General features: G+C 44.8%; 3 protein-coding genes across 3 annotated transcripts in view; all 3 read right to left on the bottom strand.

Moving 5' to 3' along the window:
- LOC117976296 (serine/threonine-protein kinase SMG1) overlaps positions 1-11,046 on the bottom strand; it is a 44,897-nt gene extending 33,851 nt beyond the window's left edge. Inside the window, 6 exon segments of the mRNA XM_063597742.1 lie at positions 849-1,118; positions 1,837-1,938; positions 4,210-4,434; positions 6,882-6,971; positions 8,721-8,818; positions 9,741-11,046. Coding sequence (XP_063453812.1) covers positions 849-1,118; positions 1,837-1,938; positions 4,210-4,434; positions 6,882-6,971; positions 8,721-8,818; positions 9,741-9,846 — 891 coding nt within the window. The 5' untranslated portion in view covers positions 9,847-11,046.
- A 2,387-nt stretch (positions 11,047-13,433) lies between these two features.
- Positions 13,434-15,113, bottom strand: EXOSC6 (exosome component 6). Its single transcript, XM_034940697.3, has one exon. The coding sequence runs from the start codon at positions 15,111-15,113 to the stop codon at positions 14,295-14,297; it is 819 nt and encodes a 272-aa protein (XP_034796588.1). The 3' UTR covers positions 13,434-14,294.
- A 488-nt stretch (positions 15,114-15,601) lies between these two features.
- Positions 15,602-21,999, bottom strand: part of AARS1 (alanyl-tRNA synthetase 1) — a 35,869-nt gene continuing 29,471 nt past the window's right edge. Inside the window, exons 15-21 of the mRNA XM_003811059.5 lie at positions 21,246-21,430; positions 18,939-19,047; positions 17,836-17,949; positions 17,133-17,252; positions 16,926-17,012; positions 16,480-16,593; positions 15,602-16,118 (exon numbers count right to left, since the gene is read on the bottom strand). Of these exons, the coding sequence (XP_003811107.1) occupies positions 15,933-16,118; positions 16,480-16,593; positions 16,926-17,012; positions 17,133-17,252; positions 17,836-17,949; positions 18,939-19,047; positions 21,246-21,430 (915 nt within the window). The 3' untranslated portion in view covers positions 15,602-15,932. The remainder of the gene's footprint in view (positions 16,119-16,479; positions 16,594-16,925; positions 17,013-17,132; positions 17,253-17,835; positions 17,950-18,938; positions 19,048-21,245; positions 21,431-21,999) is intronic.

Below are 21,999 nucleotides of genomic sequence, written 5' to 3'. Positions count from 1 at the left end.
GTTCACCAGTAAGTGTTATGAAAATACTCCAAAATCCAGCTGGGCATGGTGGTGCCCACCTGTAATCCCAGCATTTTGGGAGGCCAAGGCAGGTGGATCACCTGAGGTCAGGAGTTCACAATCAGCCTGGCTAACATGGTGAAAACCCATCTCTACTAAATACAAAAAAATTAGCCAGGCGTGGTGGCGCATGCCTGTAATCCGAGCTACTTGGGAGGCTGAAACAGGAGAATCGCTTGTACCTGGGAGGAGGAGGTTGCAGCGAGCCAAGATTGCACCATTGCACTCCAGCCTAGGCAACAAGAGTAAAACACTATCTCCAAAAAAAAAAAAAGTATTCAAAAATCCAAAATCAAAAACACTTCCAGTCCCAAGTATTTCAGATAAGGAATACTCAACCTGTATGAATGTTTCTAGGGAAAAAGAGACAGCCAAAATATAAGACCATGTATAAGAACTAACTTCAGTAGACAGAAAGAAAAAAGTACCAGGGGAAGAAGAAAGAGAGCGCGTTTTAAAACAACTATACAAATTTGAGCTGTAAGAAACACTGACATTTTCTATAAGCATGCTAGAGCAAATAGGAGAAATTCATAAGACATTTTCTAGAAAATAAAACTAATATAAAAAAACTTATCAAGATTTGTCAAGGAAAAAATAGAAAAGTTAAATATAATGGCAAGAAAACATTCCTACCAATTTTATTTATCCAGGCATGTCTTAAATATGGCTGTTTGTTACATACAGTGATTCTGCAGACATGTTGACATGACAGTGAAATACATAAATATGTAATGAGAAAAGGCTTAACTGTGGATAAAACAAAGTCATTACAATTAAAGACTCACCCCTATTAGTGAGTTTTTGGCATTTCCAATTGTAGTCAGGGCACTGAGGTCAAATTTAACTACAAATTTTGCATTGTCTACATTGAACACATGATTCTTAAAAGCCTCATGTTTTATTTCAGAACAGGCCTCAGGAAGTTGCAGACTGTGCAGGAGGTCATTTAGGGCACAAGTCATTTCTCCCAATATTAACTTATAGGCAGTCTCCAAAACAGGAATATTCTTCAAGCTGAGCACTGCTTGATAAACAGCATGGGCTACAGCAACAACCTGAAAAACAAAAAATTCAAGGAAGTGATAAATGGAAAATAAATCTTCTAAAATTATATGGAAAATAAATCACTATCTGTATTAGTGCTGATGATACAAATAAATTTAAAATTGATCAATTCACTGTCCGTAGCACTTAATATTTTAATTTTTTAAAAACCAATCAGAAAACTGACACAGATCAGTATGCTATTTCAAATCTATTAAGTTTTATCACAAATAAAGAGTACTATAAATGAAAACTGTCAATATGAAATTTCCGAAATGGCCGTTTTTTTTTTTTTTTAAATAATCAACATCAAAAGACATATGGAAACAGCAGTTTAAGACTGGGTTTCTTAAATCTACCAGGAAAGTCTGTGGTGGATTTGACTAGGGGGTGGTTGAAAAGCCAGTCATTTTTATTTACAAAATATACAGTACTTCTTAATTTATAACTTTATAAATGTGTCAACTTGTTTTACCCTTATGAAAATTTAATAAATTTAATAACAGCAAAAGATGCATAGTCTGAAAAGAGTATCTGGCACATCATTCATGAAAGTATTCAGTATGATTATCAAGAAATATAAATTTAAAAGAACAAATACAATCACTATATTCTAAATCAAACATTTCACATTTCACTCAATTTCACTTATATAGCCTGGTAAGCAACATTAGGTCCAACTCTTCAGTGACTCAAGTTGTCAAAATTCATTATCAATGTATTACTTACCTCTTTTTCTTTATGATAACGCAAGAATAGTAGTTTAGATGATGGTATAAACAGTTTTTCTACAAATGATGATGGCAGTTTTGTATTTATCTGTTCAACAATCTAAAAGAATAAAATTTTTTAAAAATGAGTTTCTCAAATTACAAAAAGACATGGAGAAACCTTAAATGCACACTGGTAAGTGAAAGAAGCCAATTGAAAAGGCTACATACTATATGACTCCAACTACATGGCATTCTGGAAAAGGCAAAATGATGGAGACAGTAAAAAGATCAGGGGTTGCCATGGGCTTAAGACGGAGGGAGGGAGGAGTGGAGAGAGGGAACGAGGAAGGAGTGGGTAGAACATAAAAGATTTTTAGGGAAGTGAAACTATCCTGTATGATACTGGTAATAGGGGATACATGTCATTACACATGTTAAAGTCCATAGAATACATAACACAAAGTAAATTATAAAATTAGTTAATAATAATATATCAATATTCACTCCTTTGTAATAAATGTACCACACTAACACAATATGTTAATGAGGGGGAAACTGTTGGGATGAAGAAGGTACATGGGAACTCATTGTTTTCTGCTCAATTTTCTGTATATCTAAAAAATAAAGTCTCTTAATTTAGAAAAATACATCTAAGCTATATTTTAAGGCCTTAATACTGTGACATTAAAGTGTTTAGACACCTAAATAGGACACACTTATTTTACAGTTATCATGGGCATTTTTTCACATTAGCAAAGAGAGGTGTAATTCTGGCAGAAATGCTCAGCAGAATGTCATCTAGAATTTGCTTTAAAATAAGCCAGTTGGAGATGAAAGGATAGCAAAGAGGCCTAGATGAAACCAGATGGGCCGTTTGCTTCTAATTATAGAAGCTGAGTGTTAAATATGTACACATTTATTATACTATGCTCCCTATTTTTATGTGCTTCAGAATGTCCATAATAAAAGTGGGGGGAGGATATTTATGGTTAAGAAATTAAAGGAGGCCAGCCGGGCGCGGTATCTCATGCCTGTAATCCCAGCACTTTGGGAGGCCAAGGCAGGCAGATCTCGAGGTCAGGAGATCGAGACCATCCTGGCTAACATGGTGAAACCCCGTCTCTACTAAAAATACAATTGTGCCACTGCACTCCAGCCTGGGCAAAAGAGTGAGACTCCGTCTCAAAAAAAAAAAAAAAAAAAAAAATTAAAGGAGGCCAGGCATGATTGCTCACACCTGTAATCCCAGCACTTTGGGAGGGCAAGGCAGGAGGATTACTTGAGACCAAGAATTTAAGCCCAGCCTAGTCAATGCAGTGAGACCCCTTCTCTCCAAAAAATACAAAGGTTAGCCAGGCATAGTGGCATGCATCTGTAGTCCCAGATAGTCGGGAGGCTGAGTGAGAGGATCACTTGAGCCCGGGAGTTTGAGGCTGCAGTGAGCTCTGATTGTACCGCTGCACTCCAGCCAGGGGAATACAGCAAGATCCTGTGACAAAAAAAAAAAAGAAAGAAAGAAAAGAAAAGCAAAAAACAAAGAATCTGGTGCGTTGAGCAATGTTTCCTCAGAAAAAACGAGTAAAGCTACACTGAGACTAGCTATCAACCACTAAAAATAGAGGCCTGCCAGAGTGGCTCATGCCTATAATCCCAGTAGTTTGGGAGGCCAAGGCAGGTGGATTGCTTGAGCCCAAGAATTCAAGACCAGCCTGGGCAACATGGCAAAACTCCATCTCTACAAAATAATATAAAAAATTAGCCAGGTGTGGTGGTGCACGCCTGTAGTCCTAGCTACCTGGGGGGCTGAGGTGGGAGGATCACCTGAACTCAAGAGGTCAAGGCTACAGTGAGCCAAAGTCATGCCACTGCACTTCATCCTGTGCAACAGAGTGAGACCCTGTCTCAAAAAAAAATTGCATTAAAAATAAAAGTAAATAGACACTAAAATGAAGGCATAGATTATAAGACTGATGAATGTACTCTAAAAAAATAATATAATAAAGCAAAGCCCTTATGTTTTTTCTTTTTTGGAGACAGGGCCTTTTTTGTCACCTTGGCTGAGTGCAGTGGCACAATCAGAGCTCACTTCAACCTCAAGTTCCTGGGCTTAATCGATCCTCCTCCCTCAGCCTCCCGAGTAGCTAGGACTGCAGGTGCACACCACTACACCAAGCTACTTTTTGACTTTTTGTACAGACGGGGTCTCACTACATTGCCCAAGCTGTGCCAGAATTCCTGGATGCAAGCAATCCTTCTGCTTTGGCCTCCCAAAGCGCTGGGATTACAAGCATGAGCCACCATACCCAGACAAAGCCCTTAATTTCTTACATATCGATTTAAGGGCCTGAATAAACCAACACATTAAAAAGGAAAAGAATAATTCACATACCAGCATGAGTAAATTCAAGACTGAGATGATATAATCGGTACCACAAGTCTGGCAATTCTCCAGTTGGTCTAATCCATATGTAATGACCATGTCACAATGTATAGTCATGCTAGGATCCAAGCTGCCGAGCAAAACACCAACACACTCATTAGCAGCTGTCAACACAGCCTCAGAAAAAAACACCTGGTTTGCAGCCGTCACACATCTCATTACTCTGTACAGAATCTGTAAATGGGGAAAACAAGCAGCTTTTTAAAAAAATTCACGTGCTTCCACAAAGCAAGAAAATACTTTTTATTTAATGCAATTTCAACTGAAAATTAACGGCTTGCCTTGCCAGCAGTCTCTTAATATTCTAGTTCTCAGTAGCTGAATAATAATGATACCTTTACTACAATATGTAAACATGATCTTGGCTAAAAAATCCTAAAGTGCTACTATGACAGGAAATGGAATCTGCCATCCTCTATTTCCCATATACCCAACTTCGTTTCTCCCAATGTCACTAAATGGCTGAAGCTCAGAATCTTTATCATGAAATACACCACGACAGTAATGGTATTGACAGCATGGGAATAGCCTGCCCACACATACTACAAGCTAGCTCTTGGGCTTTTGGGAATCAATCTTTCAAAACTGAACATACAAGTCACTTTAAGCTTATTAAACTTTCTATCTACTGATGGTCTCTTTTGAAAGATAAGCACTCTCATGCTTACCACATAGTATCTTCAAAAATCATATGATTTCCAATACACATACAAACAAAATCCCCCACTTAACTATAATGGCCAATAATTGTGTACTAAATTTCTAATAAAATACGGGAGAAAACAGAGCAAATGTTAAAAAATACTTCTATAATATTTAACAACCAATACATACAGGATTTTATTTAGTCTACCCATAGTTTTCATTAAAAGTATCCTTGGAGGTTGGGCATAGTGACTCACATCTATCATCCTAGCACTTTGAGAGGATTAGCTGGAAGGTTCTCTTGAGTCCAGGAGTTTAAGACCAGCCATGTCAACATAACAACACCTCATCTCTACCAAATTTGTTTTTAAATTAGTTGGGCGTGGTGGCTCACACCAGTAGTCCCACCAACTACTTGAGAGGCTGAGGTGGGAGGATCACTTAAGCCTGGGAGGTCAAGGCTGCAGTGAGCCAAGATCGTGCCACTGCACTCCAGCCTGGGCAACAGAGACCAGTGGCTCATGTCTATAATCCCAACACTTTGGGAGGCTGAGGTGGGAAGACTGCTTGAGGCCAAAAGTTCAAGACCAGCCTGGGAAACACTGAGACCCCATCTCTACAAAAATAAAAAATTAGCAGGAGCTATGGTGGGAGGATCACTTGAGCCCAAGAGATAGAGGCTGCACTGAGTCGTGATGGCACCACCCCACTTTAAAAAGAAAAAAAAAAGAGCTGGGTATGGTGACACCCGCTTGTAGGGCTGAGTGAGGTGGGAAGTTCACCTGGGCCCAAGAGTTCAAGACTACAGTGAGCTATGACTGCACTACTACACTCCAGCCTGGGTGACAGAGTGAGGCTCCAGCTCCAAAAATAAATAAAAAATAAATAAAAAAAATAAAAACCCCACCATTCTACCATTCTCAAAGGCCTAAAAGATCCTCATAAATCAGTATACACCTATCCTATAAATTATGTCCCTTTTATTTTATGTCTGAATTAACGGCTTTTTATTTCAACTCTGTACAGTCTTCAAACAACCACCTTTTAGACATTAAAAATGAAGCAAAGATATTAAACCGTTTTGAAACCATATTGGTTTAAAATACCGATATGCTGGTTTCATTTATCTTTAAGTTCTGACATTTCTGCTCAAGTACACAACTTACTATATAATCAATATCCTATTTCATTTAGCAACATGTTCAGCAAAAATATATGCTCCTAAAAGCGAGTTTTATCCTAATGGTAAAATTTTCATCAGTTAGATTAAGTTTTTTATGACTGTATCACACATGCTTCTTTCTCCTTATTCAAAGCAGAGTACAATGCCTGGGGTTCATTTCTTGTGTCTTTTCCACTGAACCCTCATTGGATGTGCTATATACAGTGCAGCTAATGTTTGAGGCTGCTGAAGTGTGGCAATCTAGCTACCTCATTTTTAATTTATATTCTTTGATATCAGGCTATCAAAGAATATAAAGATATACAAGTTTTCATGAGTTCCATCTTATGCTCAGAGAAGATTACTTTCTGAGGCTTCTCCTATAGTGTGCTATTCGTAATATGTTGAAAAACTAAAAGGAAACCCAATAATTTAAAAGTAAAATTATAAGAAATATTATTTAAAAATGAAAGAATAAGATTTAAAAATTCAGAGTGGCCTTTTGTCATGGGAGGGTAGGGGAGTTGGATGAAAGGAGGATGAGATATAAAAGGATTCCCTGCTTTTCTGGTTATTTAAGAAAGCAGTCAGACAATATATACATATACACATACATACATACATGCTAAACAAATGAAGGATTAATAACAGTTCACCTGGTAAACGGAAGCATTTACAATGTAAAACAATTTTATTTTTGAATGACACTTCAAATGCCCAAAAGCACTTACATCTGTTACGTATGCCTCAGTAATTGGAGGACCCGAATTGGGCTGAAGCGTTCCCCAATGCTCCTCACCACAGTACTAAATACCTGGAGAAGCGCAGTCAGCTTTGGTAATGACACTGATGGAGGAGGGACGTCTTCATCCACTGATTCCCCAGAGGCCACATGGCTGAGGTCCTAGATGTGAATTCACAGCATTCTTAATAAGTAGTACATTGTTTAAAAAAAAAAAAAAAACTCTAAAATATTTCAATCAATTCATTTTAGAATAGATTTTTAGGCTTTTAGAAAGAGAACTGTGGCCCATGAAAATATTCATGACTCTGAATATAAAAATGGGTTTTACCTAATTATTTCAAAAAGCCAACATTAAACCCAATAGACAACAAATTAAGGAAATAATCTCTTAAATCAACTCAGAAAGCTGTTGGGGAAAAATAAATTCTAGCACATATGCTCTAGTTATATGTAGGTATAAATGAAGACGGAAGCTTTTGCCACTCCTGAATTAGTTTTTGGCTAAAAATCTCATTCTAGGTATTCTTTGAGCCACTCAGCTCAACAGTTAGTCCTCCAAACCAAGAGCATGCACATGAAGAGCAAAGGGAGATTACAAGACCTGGTCTACAGATGTGTAACTGAAGAAGTACGATATATGAAAAGGACAAGATTCGCAAAAACTAGGATACTAGAACCAATCTATACATCTAGCTAAAATTAAGCACTAAAATAACAGAAGAGAATGAGATCTTAAGGATAACAAGGGGAAGCATCTCTACAAACTAGAATGTGTGGCTTATGAGAGGTAGATCAGCTTTAAACGTGGGCTGTGAAAAAAGACATTCTAGGTGTGGGGGCAAAGAAAAAACAACACAGAAGCAAAACATTTCTTTACTTTTCTAGGAAACAGTAAACACATCAGTACAGCTAAAGGTACTGAATTCCTGTTGACTACAAGCAGCAAAGATGAAAAAAACAAGATGAGGCCAAAATCTTTATGGGAGCCTTGATTGGTTGATCTGAATAGGGGAGAAACACAAAGAGATTCAGATAAGAGATGGCACAGAGTTAAGCCATGACAGTGGGGCCAGAAAAGCCAAGTACCAGTAACAGAGGCTTCAGCAGTGCTCTTAAAGCTCCTATGCTATATTCGTACAGCCACAAAAGCTGGCTGAAGCCAAGGCCTGTCCTCCAAAGTACGATTCAAGATCTCCTGTACATATGTAAGAGGAAAATCTTTAGGAGCTTTTGGTGTTTTGTGTTTTTTTATAACACAACATCAATTTGCTTTAAGACTCTGAAGACTGGGAACAAAAAATAAAAATAAATAACAAAAAATGTCTTTAGAAAAATACCAGCTACCAAGAGTATGTAAAGCTTTGTGAAATACGAAGCTTGCAACGTTTCTTTTAGTCTCTCCAGTAATTCTCCTGGTAACTTAAATACATCTGAAATAAATGTTTAAAATACTGACTGGGCACGGGGGCTCATGCCTATAATCCCAGCACTTTGGGAGGCCGACGCGGGTGGATCACCAGTGGTCAGACGCGGGTGGATCACCAGTGGTCAGGAGTTTGAGACCAGCCTGGCCAACATGGTGAAACCCCGTCTCTACTAAAAATACAAAAATTAGCTGGGCGTAGTGGCGGGCACCTGTAATTCCAGCTACTCAGGAGGCTGAGGCAGGAGAATCATTTGAACCCAGGAGGTGGAGGTTGCAGTGAGCTGAGATCGTGCCATTGCACTCCAGCCTGAGTGACAGAGCGAGACTCCGTCTCAAAAAAAAATTTTTTTTTCAAAATATTGCAATGGGCTTGTAATTTCTGCTTAAATGTCAGGAGGTCTGAGCCATTTTAAAATAAATCTAGCACAATTTAAGATTTTTTCTTAACCAAAATTTTAAGAAACAGCTTTCTATATACTCACCTCAGCATATGCTTCCATGTCTTCTAGAAACTGACCAAGAAGAGTCGTAGAAAATGCAAGATCAGCTACCCAAAATGGCTCCAAACTCTGCGACCACCCTTGGAATCGTATAAGAAATTGTGAAAGGGTAGGGGGGAGAAAAAACATCAAAAAATCCAAATTAAAAAAATATAAGAGGCTTGTTTTAAAAAGTATCTGGTTTTCAAGCAGCATACCCTAAAACATGTCCTATATCATAAAATTAAGACTGCTAAACATGCTGATCATGATTAACCAATACCTCTTTAAATAATACCTCTTTAATTTCTGCAGAAATTAACATGTAAATGTTATTTCCTTACTTTTTCAGTAAATTTCCTATCTATATTGTCACTACACATGACTTAAGACTAAAATGCCACAATCTACCATTGGCCTGGCTAATCCCAGGGCCACATCTAACCATTAAAGGTGTATACTTATCTCCTCAGTGAAAATGAAACAGACCACTATCACCTGAATATCCTATTTTCAAAAGTTTATTACACCAAGTAAGTTACGAGAAACTATGACACTTGAAACAAGCTGAAATGTGCAAATGAGCCACGCTAGTCATTCACTTAACTCCAAAAAAATGGGAAACAAAACCATTTCTCATTTATGACAATTCTCCAAATTAACCCTATTTCCTTTTTTAAAAAAATAACCAGAAAAACAATAAAATGTTACAAATAACTTGGATTTTCCATTGTCCACTTCAGGGTATTGCCACTGCAATATATTCTTACCATATACTTTTTCCTACCAGTACAAACTACAAATAACTTGGGTAAGTCCTGTCTGTACTTATTCTACCCACCTACTAGTAATTTCCTCTGAAAATATGTATTTAGCTAACAAGCAATGTTCATTTACAATAAAACATTTCTCTGAATTAGTTTTCTTGCATTATTAAAGAAATGGTATTGATAGATGGTCACTGGGGGACCACTGCTCCTCCCCGACAGTATTTAAATAACTGGTATAGGCTGCAAGACTTACCAAATACCTGCTGCGTGAGCGAAGGTTTCTGAGTATGATCTATATGCCATCCAACAAATATATCAACTGTATCCTTGATGGAAACAAAGAGAGAGGGGCCAATCATTTTAAGATATTACTGCCATTCACCTGTGGACCATTCCACAGCAAAAGATCCTAAAAGGAGCATCTATGTTCTACCTACTCAACATTCTAGAAACTTAGAAAGGGGAGAGGGGCAAGAAAATAAAAGAACTACATTTCTGACAATGACATAGTTTATTTTCTTCAAATATTTTAAGGTACGAACGTCAGAAATAAAAATGCGGCATTTAACCCTGGAACCTCAAATATCACTGATTATACTCAAAGGAGCAGAGGCATTGTTTTCCATCTGATTCCTCAGTTCCTCACACACACAACCATCCCCCTCACCCCATGATCTGAAAAGCGAAATGAGGAATTCACCCTAAAATTAGTGCGGAGAAAACAAGCAAATTAGGTTCATTATTTACTAAGTGACTACATAAAAAACTGAGTATGAGACCAAGAAAAATAGATTCTGTAGTTTTAGTTAAAAAAAAAAATTGACTTGTAAATCCCAACTACTCGGGAGGCTGAGACACAAGAATCGCTTGAACCCAGGAGGCAGAGGTTGCAGTGAGCTGAGATTGCACCGCTGCACTCCAGCCTGGACAATACAGCCAGACTCCATCTCAAAAAAAAATAATTAATAAATAAATAAAATAAATATATTGAAAATATTTCGCTCCACTAAGATGTTAAGCTAAAAACAAATACTGTTTTCTCTTCTTCAATGTTTGTTAATAGTAGTCCTTTGGCATCAGTTAACATTAGTCCTTAATAACATCTGTTTACAATATCCCTAAATGTTCTCTTTAAGATTCCACCTGTGATTAAATTTCAAATACAAAAAAGTAAAATGGATTTGGGAAACTTTTCTATAAAGTACAACAATTACTTTGCAATCCAAAATATAAAGCAAATTTTATATAATTTATGCTTTAGTATATTAGTACTTGCTTCATATTAAAATTAAAGAAGATCAGTATGGCACCACACATGAATAACATGCAGGCTCAGGTTACCATTATACATAAATTTTTAAAACAAATATATGGCAAAAATAATAATTATTTGTCATTCCATTGAAAGAATATTTATTTTGCAGCTGTTAAAAGACATTTTTCCCTAAAAAAAGAAAAGCTGTGCTTTACATAGCAATCTTATAAAAGAAATGCTAGAATCAGAAAACCATCATTTTAGGCTGGGTGCAGTGGCTCACACCTGTAATCCCAGCACTTTGGGAGGACGAGGCAGGTGGATCACTTGAGGTCAGGAGTTCAAGACCAGCCTGGCCAGCACGATGAAACTCCGTCTCTACTAAAAATATAAAAATTAGCAGAGCACAGTGGCACCTGCCTGTAATCCCAGCTACTCAGAAGGGTGAAGCAAGAGAACTGCTTGAACCTGGGAGGCAGAGGTTGCAGTGAGCCGAGATTGTGCCACTGCCCTCCAGCTTGGACAATAGAGCAAGATTTCGTCTCAAAAAAAAAGAGAAAAAGAAAACCATTATTTTGCAATAGCCAATGTTATAATCTACACAGGCACAGACTATCAATGCTAAAAATCATTTAAAAGACATCTTAGGGGTAATTACAGAAATTTGAATATAGAACACATATGTAATAAAATTCATTTTCTTAGGTATGATTACAATATTCTTGTTATACAGAAGAAAAACCTTATTCTTGGGAGATGCAAACTAAAACATGGGTTGAACTGTCATCATGTGTATGGTTTTCAGATGCTCAACAAAAGTGTGTGAGAAAATAAAACTGTGGCAAAATATTAGTAACTGGTAAATCTAGGTGAAGCATATATTATGAAATTATTATCGTATTTACAGGTATTTATTTTACTGGTGCATCTATCTTTCTATGAATGTGAGAATTTTCACAAGAGCTGGGAAAATGTTCATAATTATGCATGCAGAATAAGCCCAAGCTGGTGGCATTCTGTTCAGTTACAGGTAATTTTCTGAATCTTCCCTCAAATTTTTCTCAAACCTCTATAATGAAGGGGAAAAATGTTTTGTTTTGCTTTGCTTTTTTGAGATAGGGTTGCCTATAATGGAGTGCAGTAGCTTGACCATAGCTCACCGTAGCTTCAACCTCCCAGGCACAAGCGATCCTCCTGCCTCAGCCTTCAAGTAGCTGGGACTACAGGTGCATACCGCCATGCCTTTTTTTTTTTCCTTTTTTTTTTTTTTTTTTGATAGAAACAGGGTTTCACCATGTTGCCCAGGCTGGTCTCAAACTCCTGGACTCAGGCGATTCACCAGCCTCAACCTCCCACAGTGCTGGGGTTACAGGAGTGAGCCACCATGCCCAGTTAAAAATACATTTTTTATTTTTAAAAAAAAAGAACACTCCTTATATTTCCTTTATATTTTGTAAACTACATACCCAAAATAAAGCATATCAAAAACTGTTAAAAAAAAAAAAAAACCCTAATATCAGATATTCCAAACACAACAATACCATAATTTAATCACTTAAAATCTTACTCAAAACTAAATCAATGATCTTTTAGGCCAGGTGTGGTGGCTCATGATAGTAATCACAGTACTTTGGGAGGCCGAGGCAGGAGGATCACTTGAGGTCAGGAGTTCAAGACCAGCATGGCAACACAATGAAACTCCATCTCTACTAAAAATACAAAAATTAGCCAGGCTAATGGCACACTCCTGTAATACCAGCTACTTACGAGGCTGAGGCAGGAGAATCGCTTGAACCTGGGAGGCAGAGGTTGCAGTGAGCCGAGATCATGCCACTGCACTCCAGGCTGGACAACAGAGCAAGACTCCGCATCAAAAAAAAAAAAAAGATATTTTAATATATTCAGATACACAAATATGAAATAAAACTAAGTAGAGCTGGTATTCATTTACACATAATTATCTTACACCGTTTGGAATAAGAATTTGGGGCACGTTAGCAAACCAAAAGGCTCAGAAAGAAGTCGTGATATTTAGTTCTTGTCTCCCTCTACAAACGTGAAGCACTCTTCTATCCGGCATTCCTAGTGGAGTTCCTATTTTCAAATTTGCAAATCATTCTGGTCCTAAGCAATCTCAAAAAAAACATTTACTAAAAACCAAAGAGGAAAAAAATCTTATAACTTTGGGAGGCTGAGGCAGACGGATCACTGAGATCAGGAGTTTGAGACCAGCTTGGCCAACATGATGAAACCCCATCTTCTCTAAAAATACAAAAAGTTAGCTGGGTGTGGTGGCAGGTGCCTGTAGTCCCAGCTATTCCAGAGGCTGAGGCAGGAGAATCACTTGAACCTCTGAGGTGGAGGTTGCAGTGAGCTGAGATCGCGCCATTGCACTCCAGCCTGGGCAACAGAGTGAGACTCTGTCTCAAAAAATAAATATAAAAAAATAAAAAGCTGGTATGCTCCATTAATACCTGCAGGCCCGACAAAGGCAGCCTAGGAATTCTAGATGAATGGAATGAATACAACTTGCTGGAAGTTCTTAGGAAACAAAATGACTATTCACAGAACCAAATAAAAGCCTTCCACTAGAAACTAAAAATAATAATAATGGTTTTATATATATGCATACACAAGCAAAGCCAGAAGAGAATAAATAGCAAATGAATGAAAACTGGAAGCAAAAACAAATAAATAGGAAACCATCTCTAAATGTTTTTTACTCAATCGACCCTGAACGCTACAGCATTATCCAGGGCCGCAGAAAACACACATAATACTTTATTCCTGATAAACAATTCAATGTCCTTAAGTCCGCCAATATCACCGTACATTCTGTGCAATCAAGAAATTTACTCAGCTGGGCACAGTGGCTCACACCTGTAATTCCAGCACTTTGGGAGGCCAAGGCGGGTGGATCACCTGAGGTCAGGCATTCGAGAACAGCCTGGCCAACATGGCGAAACCCCATCTCTACTAAAAATACAAAAATTAGCCCGGTATGGAGGCATGTGCCTGTAATCCCAGCTACTTGGGAGGCTGAGGCAGGAGAATGGATTGAACCCAGGAGGCAGAGGTTGCAGTGAGCCAAGATCGCACCATTGCACTCCAGCCTGGGCAACAGAACAAGACTCCATCAAAAAAAAAAAAAAAGAAGAAGAAAGAAAGAAGAAAAGAAAATTAGCCAGGTGTGGTTGCATGCACCTGTAGTCCCAGCACTTTGGGAGGCCAAGGCAGGAGGATCAATCAAGGCTAGGAGTTTGAGACTGCAGAAAGAAACCCTGTCTCTAAAAAAAAGGTCCAGCTAAAATCAGGGTCCAGCTCCACCACAAGCGCAGCTCCAGGGGCTGTTGAGTTTTGCCTTTATCATTCCAAGTAGTCTCTGCTCCAGACCAAGTCCCACCATCTGGCAGTCAGGTCAGTCCAACCACAGTCATATCAGGGCCCTTCAAGGAATTCTCGACGCAGACTGGAGGCCGATGGCGCGGATCTTTTCGTGGACGGCGGCAGCACGGTCCTCGGCTTGCGTCCGTAGTTGCTCAGGCTTCTGGTTCAGGGCTGGGCGGCGGCGCCCCTGCGGCGGGCGGCCCGCACCAGGCTCTGCTGCAGCACGGGGTAGAGGCGCTGGCAGCCCTCGAGGCCCAGGCGTACGGCCTCCGCCCAGCTCTCGGTCAGGCCGCCCTCGCCGCTGCCCAGCAGCCCGGCCACCTGATTCAGCACAGGCATGAGCGCCACGGTGAGGCCGGCGGCGGCGCGCTCTTCCTCGAGCCGCGTGGGGTCCAGGAGCCAGGTGGGCGCGGGCCCCGGCGCGAGGCTGAGGCCGCAGCCCACCACCAGGTCGTACATCTCCACGCCCGCGTCGGCCAGGGCGAGAGCGGCGGCGGTGAGCGCGGCGGCCAGGGCCGAGCCACCGTCCTCCAGCAGCAGCGCCGACACCTCGAGCTGCGCGCGCGGGTAGCGGCCCAGGCGCACAGCCGGCTCCAGCGCCTCCTGCAGCGCCAGCGCCAGCTCACGCTCCTCGCAGCCGCCCGGGGGAGCGCGGCGCCGGCGGCCCGCGAAGGGTGCGCGGCGGAAGTCGCAGAGCAGGCGACCGCGCAGCGCGGCCGGGGCCTCGCCGCCTGCTCCGGCCGGGCCGCTGCCGCGCTCGCCGCCCTCGGCCTGTCGCGGGCCCGACACGGCACACAGCACCTTGGTGCCTCCCGCCTCCAGGTAGGCCGAGCCCTTGGCCTGGCTCAGCAGCCCGGCGCGCGCGTACACGGGCCGTAGCCGCGTTGGGTCGCGGGTGCCGGGCGCCTCCTCTTCGTCGGCCGCGTACAGCTGCGGCGGCTGCGATTCTTCAGGGCCGCGGATGCGGCGGTGATCCCCAGGCATGGCGGTTCTTGGCGTGCGAACCCCTTCCGCCCAACGCCCTGCCGCATCCACTGGTTCTTCCGTTGCTTAAAGACGCGCGGCTGCGCATGGGCTGTCGGGAGAGCGGCGGGAGGCACTACAGCGCCCCTGGAGGCCCGGAGGGAGAACGGCCCGGTCCCAGTTGTGCAGGGTAGCCGGATCCATCCATCTTGCTGGAAGGGAAGGGGGAGAGCAGCTCCAAGAAAGGCTTCTCTGCTTCCACTACCTCCACCCCTCATCTACTGAATTATGAACGCCTTGCTCCATGTCACCCCACCTATTTGGCCTCCACCTCCACAGACGTTTGAGGCAACCCTAGGGGCTGTTCCCAAAATTTTGGGTTCTGGGGCTGGACTAGGTGAACACCACAGCAGCCAGCGGGAGCCACAGCATTTATTCTACAGACGCCAAAGGCTGTCAAAAGACCCAGCCCCTATTGGGAAGAGGGATAGAGATAATGCGGCACTAAGTATTGCACGTGGTCCTTTTATTCTCTGCAGCAAAAACGATTCCTACTTGCTGACGCGGAAAGCTCAGGTCTGGAGAGCCGTTATCTATAGATGCGAGCGTGACGATCAACAGCAATGCGGGGTTAGTGGTTCTAGACCGATGGCACTGACGTGGAGGGCTCAGGGCAGAAATTTAAGGGGCACTGAGACATAGGACTGCTCTCAAGTGTGTTCCAGTTACTGCTGGGTTAGGAGGGGCTCTTTAAAGGTCCCAAGATTCAAATGTTCTTGTAGCAGATGAAGAGCTCTTGGCTGGACGGATGGATCCAGTGGGAGCCTCCTCCTTCCCCACTCAGTTCTTTACATCCCCGAGGCGCAGCTGGGCGAAGGAAGTGGCCAGCTGCAGCGCCTCCTGCAGGCAGCCAACGTTCTTGCCTGTGGCCTGTGCAGACACATCCTTGCCACCACCTTTACCGTCCATCAGGCCTGACACCTGCTGCACCCACTCGCTGGCTTTTAAGCCCCGATTGGCTGCATTCTAGAAGACAGGAAGGGAAGGGGGAGTCAGCACAGAAGATGGGATTGAGGGAGGAATGCAGGGAAAGAAAGGATGGAGGAGCCATCACCCACTCCTTGCCCTGGGTGATACTGCTGGAGGCCGAGACAGACTTTACGGCTGGTACAGGGGGCGGCCATGGCCACTGCCAGGACAGGACAGAGTGGCAAAGCCAGGTATCAACCAGATGTCTTCACCAATGAGGCGGCCTGGGTAAGGGGTACTGGCAAAGGTAACCAACCAGTGGGCAGAAAGGCTGTTTCGAATGCAGGCTGTACACACACAGGCCTCAGCCAACAACCTTAAGACCTAACACTTCCCACTGGTGCGAGGTGGTGCTGACCTGGGGGACTTGACACAGGCACGTGATCTTGCCAGCCTCATTGTCCACCGTGAAGAGCATGGCAGAAGTCTGAGGGGAGTGCATCTTGAAGAGCTTCAAGGCTTCATTCAGGGCCTGTGGGGAGGACCTGGCTCAGGCCACGGTGCTGGAGCAGGGACCCTCACTAGTGTGAGCATTTGCAGCCCTCAGAAGGCCTGCCACCCAACCCTACCCCTTCCCAGAGCAGGTGCTGTGCCCAGGGCCTGTGGGGAGGACCCCAGCGCCGGGCCCTGCCCCTACCCTGGCCCAGGTATGCCTCCCACATGCAGGGAGCTGCTGCTCCTCCCAATCTCAATCCCAGACCGTGGGCCCTTAGGCAACCACTTCGCTCAGAGCCACAGAGGCCACATGTCAGCCACCAGAGGGCTGATGAGCCCTAGGGGAGGGGACCCTGGCCCCTGGGTTGCCTTGGCTGAGGCGCCGCTCTCCATCTCCAGGATGACAAGGGGCTGGTTGGGGTTGCTGTCGATGAACTGCTTCGTCTTCTCTAACACCTGGAAGAAAAAAGTCCAGAAGAGCAGCTCAGACCAAAAGCCCAGGCCCCGAACCCCTGGCCGTACCCTGCCGGCCTATGCCTAGAAAACACTCTGGCCACTGGTGCTGCCAGGACTCACTCGTTTCTGGACATCGGCTTTGCTGGCTCGGTCCAAGTCATCCATGACCTTCTTGAGGGATTTGAGAGTCTCCCGCAATTCATCCTTCTGCCACTGGGGGATGACTGCAGTGGCCAGGGCCTGGAACCAATAGACGACCATCTCAAATCTGGGCCACAACTTGCTGGGATGTCAGGGTCCAGCCCACCCCACCCGAACCCAAGTCCTCCCTGACTAGTGTCCTGGAAAGGAAAGCAAGGAAAGCTGTGAGACCAGTCCCTTTAGGAGCAGCTGTGGCAGGTGAAACAAGCAGGGCTAGAGAGAAAGGAGCAGCAGAAAGCTGGGCTCCCAAATCAGGCCCGGTCCTTACCAGGCTGGGAACAGCCTGTGATAAGCTTCCTGGCAGCTTGAAATGCAAATAAATGCCAGGCAGGCTTGGAGGCAGGGGCCAGCCTTAGCCCCTTCCCCAAATCCCTCCACCCCAGTGCCCATACATGCTTGGGAAGAGCTCTCCTGCTAGCAGCACTGGGAGCAGCAGGGAATGTCCAGGGTCCAAGGACAGGATCCATGGGGTCCCTGCTACAAGGCTGCAGGACAACAGAAGTCAGCCCAAAGGCCCATTCCACCAAGAACCAGGGCCTGACTGACTACAGATGATTTCCTGAAGACGGGGCATGTCTCATGCACCAGGCCCTGAGGACGGAGGGAGGGAAGCCGCCCCTACCTCTCCAAGGTCAGCGATCTCCCTCTGCACATCCTTGTTTGGAGCAGTCTGAGCCTTCACTTTGGCTTCCATGACAGAGAGACATTTCTTCATGCTCTCTGCTTTCCTGAGGGCCTGGGAGGGGACACCGGGTCAACCCCAGGCAGGAGGTCTGAGTCAGACTCACTATCCTGTGTCTGAGCAGCTGCGGAAGCCCCGGCGGTAGGCCCTGCAGCAACATACCCCAACACCCCAAAAGTGTCTGTGGGGAGTAGGTGCTGGCAGCCCCAGGCCCCAGCAAGGAGCACAGTGCTCACAGGCCCACTGGCAAAGGCTGCACCCAACTCAGACTCAGGGGTGATCAAGCTCGAGAATCAGGAGCCCCTTCCCCCAGGAAGTGGCCACCCCTGGGGCTTTAGCACAAGTCAGACACACCAGTTCCCGTGAAAGAGCACCCATCCTCTACTGCACGGCCTCAGACTAAGCACGCCCCTAGGAGTACATGCATCAGCGCTGGGGGCCCCGATGCCACAGCGAATCTATGTCTTACCCTCCTCCACATGGAGACAGGAGGGGGTAGATGGCCAGATTCACTTTTTTTTTTTTTTTTTTTTGAGATGGAGTCTCGCCCCATCACCCAAGCTGGAACGCAGTGGTGCGATCTCGGCTCACTGCAACCTCTGCCTCCCAGGTTCAAGTGATTCTCCTGCCCCAGCCTCCCAAGTAGCTGGGATTACAGACGCGCGCCACTACACCCAGCTAATTTTTGTATTTTTAGTAGAGACGGGGTTTCAGTATGTTGGTCAGGCTGGTCTCGAACTCTTGACCTAGTGATCCACCCGCCTCGGCCTCCCAAAGTGCTGGGATTACAGGCGTGAGCCACTGCGTCCGGCCTGATTCACATATATTTTAAAAGACTAAACATAGGAAAGCCAGGAGATCTTGTGTGGTGGCAGGTTTCTTCTGCCACTCAGGGGTAGGACACTGGGGCAGGGGGAGTGGCCCAGCCTGTACTTTCACTCTGACTGCAGCAGCCACGCAGAGCAGTGTTTGCTCTATGGATTCGCAGACTGGGCTCCTCTTGCCTTCTTCAGATACGCCACACACCAGCCTGACCTGCTCACCTTCTGGGCTTCGGCACCTGTGACAGCCACAATCCTCCGAATACCCTTGGCAATGGCTTCTTCCGTCACGATCACAAAAGCTCCTGCGTGACTCGAGTTCCGCAGGTGCCTGAATGGCAGAACACAAAGTCCATAGTGAAAGAGGCCCTGGCAGCCCTTAGCTGGGGGGTCACACTAGCGGACAAGAGAAGCAGGAATGGGTTGACAGTCAGGGAAAGCCTGGGCTTGAGAGTATTCTGACACCAAGCGGGACACCAGCTCGCTGAGCCTGAGTGTTCTCAGTTCTCAAATGGGGATGATTCTCCCCACACAGTTGCTGTGAAAATCAAATGAGGTAAACATGAAAGTGCTTTGTGGTCCCTAATATCCAATACAGTCTTACCCTTAGGCTCTACATGACAGTTTTGGTCTTGTAGTGGAACTTAAGCTCCATTTTTGTATTCTGCTCACTAGGTGACAATTTTGGAGGATTACTTTTAAAATCTTACCACAACCCCTTAAACAGGCTTTATTTCTCAGTTCAGAGAACCTCAAATGTTCATTAATTCATCCTCATTCTTTGAAGATAGTATAGTTTTTTTTGTTTGTTTGTTTTGAGACAGAGTCCTGTTCTGTTGTTCAGGCTGGAGTGCAGTGGTGTGATCTTGGCTCACCACAACCTCTGCCTCCCAGTTTCAAATGATTCTCTTGCCTCAGCCACCCAAGTAGCTTGGATACAGGCGCCCGCCACCACTCCTAATTTTTGTATTTTTAGTACAGACAGGTTTTCCCCATGTTGCACAGGCTGGTCTTGAACTCCTGACCTCAAGTGATCTGCCTGCCTCAGCCTCCCTAGTGCTGGGATTAAAGGCATGAGGCAACGTACCCAACCCTTGGTATAAAGTTTTTGAAAGCTGTTTCCTGTAGTCTAAAGGGTATGAGCAAACAGGTAATCAGGCAAAGTGGGACTCGTTTGAAGGCCCAATTCAGCTGGGCAGAAAAGCCTTGAACTCAATCCCCCAGGCCCCTATCCTACCCTCTGCACATCCTACTTGCTCCCTGCCTGCCAGAGGCCTGCAGGAGACCCTGGAGGGTCTCAACCATGACATTAAGAATGTTCTTTTCGGCCGGGCGTGGTGGCTCACACCTGTAATCTCAGCACTTTGGGAGACTGAGGCGGGTGGGTCACCTGAGATCAGGAGTTCAAGACCAGCCTGCCCAACGTGGAGAAACCCCCTCTCTACTAAAAATACAAAATTAGGCCAGGCACGGTGGCTCACACCTGTAATCCCAGCACTTTGGGAGGCTGAGGTGGGTGGCTCACGAGGTCAGGAGATGGAGACCATCCTGGCTAACAGGGTGAAACCCCATCTCTACTAAAAATACAAAAAATTAGCTGGGCGTGGTGGTGTGTGCCTGTAGTCCCAGCTACTCGGGAGGCTGAGGTAGGAGACTCGCTTGAACCCTGGAGGTGGAGGTTGCAGTTAGCCAAGATTGCGCCATTGCACTCCAGCCTGGGCAATGAAACTCCGTCTCAAAAAAAAAAAAAAAGAATGTTCTCTTCATGGCTGGGCATGGGGGCACATGCCTATAGTCCCAGCTACTTGGGAGGCTGAGGCATGAGAATCGAAGCCAGGAGGTAGAGGTTGCAATGAGCCGAGACTGTGCCACTACACTCCACCCTGCGGGACAGAGCAAGACTCCACTTCAAAAAAACAAACAAAAAAAACCACAATTCTTTTCACAAGGCTTCATTTGGAAGCAGAAACTTTCCAGGCCACCATGACCTTCCCAAAAAGGCCCAGAGAGCTACAGAGGAATCCAAATTGGCAGAAGTGGCTATCCCAAGCCAAACTGAGCTGAGTCAACCACGTGGCCTGCTCAGGGGCTCTGAGACAATGGAGCTACATTCCCCAGATGCCGCCCAAGCTGTCAAAGGAAATTAGGTGAGATACCAGGAATGGGAAGGGCCAGGCCCACATCAAGAGCTCAACAAGCACTCCAGGCCTTGCTGAATCCCAAATTCATACAAGCCTTCTTGCTAGTTTCAGCCCAGCAAACAACAGGAAGCAACTGTGTGGTAAGTGTGAATACAATGTTTTCCCCCTTTTCCTCCTGGGAATGTTTCGTCAGGAAATGTTACCTTCAGATACAGGGATCTAATGAGCATGCTAGGATGCTGAGATTCTTGGGAACGCTATTTAGCAATGGCATTTCTGAGGACTTCACTTCAACCTTAGACAGACAAGAGTTGGTCCATCCTAAGACCTACATCCTCAGAGGATGAAGGTAGATGACCTGTCTACTCTGCCCCTCTGCAGTACTCACGTTCCCCCACAGAACTCAACAGAAGTCAGGGAGCCAGCAGGCCCAGAGGGGTCATCCAGCAACTCGGACACCGGGACCCCAATGGAGACGACTCGCACAGGGTCAGGATAGGTCTCATCAAACACAGCCCGTAGGCCCTGGATGGCTTTCGCTGCTGCCAGGGGGCAATCCTGGGTATAGACGGCCTGCCAGACCAAGAAGACAGAAAAGAGCTGGAAGGGATCCCTGGAGGTGCAGTACGACGAGGCAGGAAAGCATGGTCCTGCAGGCAGGACTCGGGTTCCAACCTGGCTTGGCCTAGCACGTGCCATGAGCTTCCTGAATCACACGCCACGTGCAAAGTCAAGGGCATCAATATGGGAATTTCCAACTATTTTGTTAAACTGTGGACCAAATCTCATATGTGAACAGACTTAACTAGAACAGCTCTGGTTCTCCTAAGGTGGGGTGGGACAAATGCCTCTCCCTCTCCCCTCCACCAACCACCACCACTGCCCCCTGCAAAAGCACAGATGGAGAATCACTGCTTTAAACAAACTTTTTTTTTTTTTGAGACGGAGTCTCGCTCTGTTTCCCAGGCTAGAGTGCAATGGCGCAATCTCGGCTCACTGCAAGCGCCACCTCCTGGGTTCACACCATTCTCCTGCCTCAGCCTCCTGAATAGCTGGGACTACAGGTGCCCGCCACCACGCCCGGCTAATTTTTTGTATTTTTAGCAGAGACAGGGTTAGCCAGGATGGTCTCGATCTCCTGA

This window comes from Pan paniscus, chromosome 18 (assembly GCF_029289425.2).
Source record: "Pan paniscus chromosome 18, NHGRI_mPanPan1-v2.0_pri, whole genome shotgun sequence".
Taxonomy (NCBI): Eukaryota; Metazoa; Chordata; class Mammalia; order Primates; family Hominidae; genus Pan; species Pan paniscus.
The sequence above is the reverse complement of the archived record's forward strand: the minus strand, read 5'-3'. Positions and strand labels throughout refer to the sequence as shown.

Coding starts and splice junctions, on each gene's coding strand:
- EXOSC6 (XM_034940697.3), bottom strand. CDS start 15,113: ATGCCTGGGGATCACCGCCGCATCCGCGGCCCTGAAGAATCGCAGCCG.